Consider the following 7,655-nt stretch of genomic DNA (forward strand, 5'->3'; position numbering starts at 1 on the left):
TCTATAGAGATAGATCTACGAGATTGCTTGGCCTAAGTCAGAGTACATACATTGACAAGGTATTACTTCGATTTTCCATTCAGAACTCCAAGAAGGGATTTCTGCCGATGTCATATGGTATGAGTCTTTCGAAGACTCAAAGTCCCTCTTCTAGAGAGGAGAGAGACCGCATGGATCAGATCCCTTATGCTTCAGCCATAGGATCTATCATGTACGCCATGCTATGTACTCGTCCTGATGTCTCGTATGCTTTGAGCATGACGAGCAGATACCAGTCAGATCCAGGTGAAAGTCACTGGATAGCGGTCAAGAATATTCTTAAGTACTTGAGAAGGACTAAAGAATATTTCTTGATATATGGAGGCGATGAAGAACTAGCTATAAAGGGTTACAGTGATGCTAGCTTCCAAACTGATCAGGATGATTATCAATCGCAGTCTGGGTTCGTGTTTTGCATAAATGGTGGTGCTGTGAGCTGGAAGAATTCGAAGCAGGACACAGTCGCTGATTCTACAACAGAGGCCGAGTATATTGCTGCATCAGAAGCAGCAAAGGAGGCAGTTTGGATCCGCAAGTTCATTACTAAGCTTGGGGTGGTTCCTAGCATTGCTGATCCCATAGAGCTCTATTGTGACAATAATGGAGCAATAACACAGGCTAAGAAACCTCGCTCACACCAGTGGACCAAACACATACTACGGCGCTTCCATCTCATTCGAGAGATTATCGATAGAGGAGATGTGAAGATTTGTAGAGTACCCACAGAGGCTAACATCGCAGATCCCTTGACCAAGGCTTTGGCACAGAGAAAGTATGATAGTGCACTAGGCCATTAGGCCTTAGAACCTACATTGATTGGCACTAGTGCTAGTGGGAGATTGTTAGTTAGAGCCCTAGAGCCAATCATTTAATGATTGTTGTATGGACTTATTGTATTATATTTCTCATATATATATAAAGGCATTTGTTTATGGTTATTATGCTTACTTGTATTAGTGCCAAATAACTAAGTATAATAACGTCCTTGAGTAGAAGGTTCTTACCTATATCAATCGATTGGTTGAATCGATAGTGAGATGATATAGGGAACACTACTCTTAATCATTCCTAGTCAAGTATTAACATTCAAGGACAATGTTAATGCGACGAAACTAGCATGTAGGTCAATTTGATGACTTGATCTCACAAGTCATGGATATAGAGATATCAAGTTGACACATGGGTATGCATTGGAGAATGTATACTGAATGATCCGCCATGAGAAAGTACCATGGATCGTTATATGAGTGTCATATACTTTCTCATGTGGCTATTAGTATGACTATTAATCCTTGGACCTGAAGTCGCCATGGTTCCCTACATAAGGAGTTACATGCTTTGGCTTCGTCAAACGTCACCCGTAACTGGGTGGACTATAAAGGCGATTATTGGGTATGTAACAAATTATACGGAGGGATGTGAGTGATGTAGATGAGATCTATCCCTCCTATATGACGGGAGAGACATTGATATTCTTGATAGAGTGAGACCACTAAGTGCATGACCATACCTAAATGAGTCAATATGAGATGTTGAGCTCATTTGATTGAGTGAGTCTACTTGGGATTCAATATTTAGATTGATTAGAGGATGACACGGTCTATGCCTCACATTGATCAATCTAAATGTCAAGGATAGAAGGACACTTGTCATATATTGTGAAGAGTCACAATTAGTAGTCACAAGGTGATTTTGGATCTCAACATTCTTATAACTTGGGTAGTAATGATGTGTTACGTTGCTAGATACCGCTCATTACTTATGCTTTTAAATGGGTTTAGGAGCATTGCTAATGTTATAAGAACCTATAGGGTCATACACAAAGGGCAATTAGATGGAGATTAGGTTCATTTGATGAACCTAAAGGATTAGGTCCATGTGATGAACCAAATTGGATTAAGAGTAATCCAAATTAGGCTAATTGAGTTGGACTCAATTTTGGTCATGTGTTAGATGAGTCTAATTTGGACTTAGACTCATTGAGTCAATTTAATTCAATAAATATAGATTCATTAAATTAAAATTGACTTGAACCAATGGTTAGATTTGATCAACTATGGGAGAGAAGTGGTCAAGTTTGACTTGACTTGAGAGGAAGATGAAGAGTCAAGTTTGACTTGACCATTTGCCACCTCAAATGTGAGTTGGCAAAGAGTGGACCAATGATGATGCTCCACATCATTATGGTTGCTTAAGTGGGATGCTACCTCATGGGAGTTACCAAGAGTTGTGACTCTTGGTATTCCATGGAGGTTATTAACCTCATTTATGTGGCCGGCCACTAATGGATTAGGTGAGTTTCATTTTTTTTTGTGTAACTCTCATCTTCTTCCTCAAGCTCTCTCTTCTCTCCCTCTCCTCCACCTTGGCCGAACCTTTCAAAGGTGCTAGCACACCTTTTGTTTGGTTTCTCCATCTCTTGCTTGTGTGGATACACATAGAGGAGTATCTACTTTGATACTCTCGAGATCCGGCAAACCTTGGACGAGCGGGATTAGCGAAGGGCATCGCATCAAGGGTAAAACTCTTCTCCTTTGTAGATCTAGTTTAGATCTAGGCTAGAAACTCGTACTCGAAGTTTTACGTAAATTTTATTTATTCGCACGGATCCGGTGGCGGGATTTCGGGGTTTCCGCAACGCAAAAAGTGATTTTTGCGGCCCGAAAAATCCAACAATCTTTTCCTAACTCTAACTTAAGTTGTCATTGCATCAAAGAGAGGGAGATTGTTGGTGCAATTTGTACTAATGGTTCAACTCAGGTTTTGATGAATGATAAGTAAGTCAAGTTAGGTGTTATTATGATCTAACATTATTACAAAGTGTGTAGGGTTGACTAACTTGACGGGTCAAAAGGACCTAACACTAACAAGAAAATCCAGTTGAATGTGTGATTCCTGATTAACAAAATCTGGATATGCGTTTCCGGCAGGAGATCAGGATGTTTGAGTACTGATGAGAGTAAGTCCGAATGTGCAATTCCGGTAAAAAAACCTAGTGGGTCAGACTAACATCAAATCAAGGAGGTACCTTGATATACGATAAGTGAAGGTAAGTCACTGGAGGAGGATGACTAATTGAGGACGTGCCCCGGTCGAGAGGACAGTATGCGTCGATTTAATTTAGGTCCATTTAAGAAACCTAAATTGAAATTCTGACTAGATCCTGGTTTGGAGGACAGGGTCTAAATCATAAATTAATCATATTATTGTTGTACTAACTTTATTTTGTAGATTAAATATTATTGTGTTGGACTAACCTAACTTACAGGGCAAAAGGAGAAAAAAAGTTTCGGGTGAATAATATCTAAGGCACCTTCAAGCATTAGAAGGCGCCTTCGGTACTATTCATGGAAGGTGCCTTCAGTGCTATGAAAGACATTTTCCAATTAATGAATAAAATTCAGAATTCGTTGACGATAAAGAGCAACAAATGCAAGATAGATTTTGGCCTATGGAAGACACTTTCAACATTATGGAAGGCCCCTTCCACACTTTTTAAATGGATGTCTCAATTAAGCATTCAAGATCAACTTCTATATGAGCTTTCACATGTTCGATTAACTTTCTAACTTCTCTGACTTCTTGTTACTGCCTTGCTACGACTCTACTACGCTGACTCTACTACACCCAACTACCACCGAGAAGCCATCTAAACACCATGCTCGAGCCGACTATCTACAAAAGTGTTTGATAAAAAAAATTAAAGTTTTGTACTTAATTTCTATAAACAGAAAGTGTAGCTTGTTACACTCTTCCAATTTTTTTTGGTACTCGATCACCTCTTCTGGCGGTTCTGGAAGACGTATTTAATGGATTCACCCGTCAATATGTCCGTGGAACTTAAGTTTTGGAGTAATAGTCATCGAAAGCTCTGAACCAAATAAAATTGAATTTGTTCTTTTGTTTCCGTTTTTTTTTCGCTACATACTTTGATTTCAAAACTAAAAGAAAAAGTTTTTGAAAATCACGTAATTCACCTCCCCTTTCACGTGCGTCGTGATCAAACAAGATACATGTATTATTTTGCACAACACGATTATTGAGGATGAGGGAATGCAGTAAGCAATTGATCAAATGATGAAGAAGATTCTCCGATATAGATATTTCAAGACTCTACCTAAGAGTTTGAAGAATACCTTCGAAGAAACTGAGAACTACGTGATAATCAAGTACATCATCAACTTCGAGACGACTTAGTTAAATATATTTGGACATGCTATGAGTACAATCAGTAAAAGATTATTTTTATAAATTATTTGTAATAATTTATTATTTAATATTGTATTTTTTGTTTTTAAATTTATAAATTTATAATATTATTTTTTAATAAATTAGGTGATATAAGAATGACTAATTGAGATATTTTTAAAGATATGTGAATTATTAAGTGTGATATAAAAAAAAAAAATTATAGATTTTTTTTTTTATTAGTGGAGTGAAGAGTAGAATTTTTTATTTTTATACGATAATAATATGATATTTTAAAAATAAAAAAAATCACTTTTGAAAGTTTTCATTAGAGATGTCCTTAATAAATTCGTGGCCGTCGTTCAGCACATAACAACGAGACAACTCTCTGTTGATGAGGTCCGATCTCGATGCCACATTAATGATTGGTTACCTTTGCCTGTGGGTGAGATGGCACACGTGAGGCGGAGGCTCCGCTGGTTGCACGGGGGAAGATGAAGTTTTCTGTGGAGCTAGCCATCGACTCGCGTTCACCACAAAGGAACAACCTCGCCCCGATTGCAGCACACGTGGAGAGATTCAGCATAAAATTTTCGATTTATTATTTTCATATTATTATTTATTGCTTTCGGATCAGCGGGCATAATTATGACGATCACATTGAGAATGGGCGATCAATGATGAAGAATCTAGTCACATCCACTTCATGACGTCGACTCGAATATTAATATTCCTCACAGCTCCACCTTCCCAAAAATTAATCAAATAAACACAAATTTATTCAGTAAAAAACTCAATATCCAGACCTTTCCACGAGAAGAAATTTATTCAGTAATAGAAAACACAGGAAGATTTAAATGAATGAAATCACCGACTTGCAAGAGACACCATCAGAAAACCACAACAAAGGACATTCATTCGAACACAGACAACTTCCAAAAAGAATCAGTGCATGTACTAAGCAGCAGAGATTGTAAAAAATTTCAATTCGACCAATGCAAGAGAACACTTGGACGACAGACAGTCTTCAGCTTCTTTTCCTGAGAAACAATAGCACTTAATTACATAACAAGTTCGTTCTCGAGGACTGGCTGAGTCCGAGTTACTGAAGCCACAGCAACCTGTGTGTTTCCGATCCTGGAGGTTTGCAGTGAAACTCCTGCATCTGCATGCTGCTCCATCTGTGCCACCTTCTTATTCTGTCTAACCCGGCTTATGCAGAAAACAATCAGGGCGAAGAGAACTAGAGCAATCAAACCACCAACGACACCACCGACAATCTTCCAAACCTTAGAATGGCCGCCTCTCTCGCTAGAGTTGACCACGATGGAGAAGTGGCCCAGGCGGTCTGTCGAACAGGAATTGCTCGACACCAAGTTTTCAAATTCCAGAGAGCTATTCAAACCAAACCGCACACATCTTGCACCATTTGGAACAGTAGTGACATTTGAGAAATTAATGGAGATGGGTGATTCCGAAACCACTACCTGCAATTCCGGCAAGTTGGTGGCAGACAAATTGGTTGCATCATAAGCAAGGAGTCCAATAACTGGTGTCAGGAAGGTATAACCAGGAAGAGGGTAGTATAAAGAAGACCAGTTGCCCAGATTGTGATACACCAATACAAGCCTTACAACATAGGGCTTCACAATGAGACCAAGTGGGATGCTGAATTCGTTATACCTCATTTCTCTCCTCCGCAAACTCCCACTTCTAAGCCTTATTGCTGCAATCCTGATGTCGGTGAGGTCGGAAGGCACAGTACCATCATAGATAACTCCGGTGTGGGGGTGAACGAGAGCACGGAAAGCATAATCTTGGAGAAGAGTATTCAATGAACTCGCATCATTTGCACTTGGCGATTGGCCCTCATTCTGGTGCGCAAACAGCACCATAAGGAGTTCAAGAAGAACCATGAAGCGGTGAAGAATCGGAACAGGTCTTGGAGTCATCGTGGACAACAATTTCAACAACAATCCTAAGCACTACTCCACAATCATCTGTTCCTCCTAATCATCTCTAATATGAAAACAACAATCTTCAAAAATTTCAAAGCAAAATATTTAAATTACAGTCAACCAGCAGATAATATGATTTTTTCCATGAACAAAGCACTCCGATTTCATATGCAGGTTGTCTTCAAACATTGGCACATTCATGTGGATAATAAAAGGATAGTAAACTTAAAAGCAACCAATTTGCCCAAAATACCTGCAGCAAGCTGAACTGAAAGAGCCATGCAGCCAAGATTTCTTTTAACGTGAACAATGTCTCTGCCTTTTTTAGCCGAGATATATTACAAATTGTCGAATGTTCAACAAACTTCGTCCCTTTTTCTCGCGGAGCGGAAGCCCAAAAGAAACGCCAGTATCGACCAGAAAATTCAACCTTTTCCAATGCCGAGCAATGGAAGAAGCAGCAAGTCGAAGTCCAAACCAGCGACGGCGAAAGAAAGGGGAGATTGTAAAATCCCAAACGAGAACCCCAAATCAAGCTGGATCGGGAGGTAACTTCGCCAAGAAATGCAGCACTGATGTCTCACTAGCCGCCGACTGGATTCTTGAAACCGCGACTTGAATCAGAGGGGATTAGTACTGGAAAAGGCCCAAAAATCTATCCGAAGTCAACAACAGAGAGACAGGCTTCTATGGATTACGAGACAGAGATGCTGAGCAGCGAAGGTAGACGACGAGAGAAGCGATTAATTAAAATTCCAGAACACGGATACAATCCCACTGTCACCTTAAAATACCTAAAAACCCCTCAATTTTAATTTATTTACGCCTTTCTGCAAGACCGGAACACGACTTAATAGTACAAACTATAAGGAGTTCGCCACAAAAGTTTCACTCGCACGGCATTCTAGTCCGTAGATAAATCCTGACCGTCAGATAAATATCGGACGGACAATCTCGAGCAATTGGACGAGATCCGGCTCGTTGTGATGGACTTCGCGGTATATCGACCGACCAATGGCAGTGCCGATGAGCTCGAAAGTGGGCGACCTTTTCACGGGTGCAGCAAGCTTTGAAACGCGCGCCAGTGGCAGACGATCAAGTGAGCCGAACCGAACCGATCCGATCTGATTCGGGGAGTCTGCGACAACAAGCAATTTAGGAATCGATAGTGTGAGCCAGCTGGTAAAATAATTACTTTTAATTTATTATGAATTATTTTATGATTTTGTTGAATCGCAATTTATGTGGACGAGGGCACATGACATGGTCAGCCGGACTCGCATCGATTACATGCGACCCTCTCGAGACCCAGATCGATGCTGAGCCACAGGATGCCGCCGAGGACGTTTGTCGCGTTGTTGTCGCCACTCCGCCCGTTGGAAAGGCGGCGGGTCCCGGGATCTTGGCTGGATCGCATCAGCCGTGACTGTCCTGACGGTCATCCGTCCTCTCTCTCCAGATCTCCGTTGT

At 40.4% G+C, this 7,655-nt stretch overlaps 1 protein-coding gene across 1 annotated transcript; it reads right to left on the reverse strand.

The window, feature by feature from the left end:
• Positions 1-5,117: 5,117 nt before the first annotated feature.
• Positions 5,118-6,920, reverse strand: LOC121969542. Its single transcript, XM_042519687.1, has 2 exons — positions 6,439-6,920; positions 5,118-6,246 (listed from the first exon to the last, which is right to left on the reverse strand). Exon 2 carries the CDS (start codon positions 6,177-6,179, stop codon positions 5,289-5,291), a length of 891 nt encoding a protein of 296 aa, XP_042375621.1. The 5' UTR covers positions 6,180-6,246; positions 6,439-6,920; the 3' UTR covers positions 5,118-5,288.
• Positions 6,921-7,655: the final 735 nt, after the last annotated feature.

This window comes from Zingiber officinale, chromosome 4A (assembly GCF_018446385.1).
Source record: "Zingiber officinale cultivar Zhangliang chromosome 4A, Zo_v1.1, whole genome shotgun sequence".
Taxonomy (NCBI): Eukaryota; Viridiplantae; Streptophyta; class Magnoliopsida; order Zingiberales; family Zingiberaceae; genus Zingiber; species Zingiber officinale.

What these genes read in the sequence shown, in the direction of transcription:
- LOC121969542 (XM_042519687.1), bottom strand. Translation starts at nt 6,179, where the DNA reads ATGACTCCAAGACCTGTTCCGATTCTTCACCGCTTCATGGTTCTTCTT.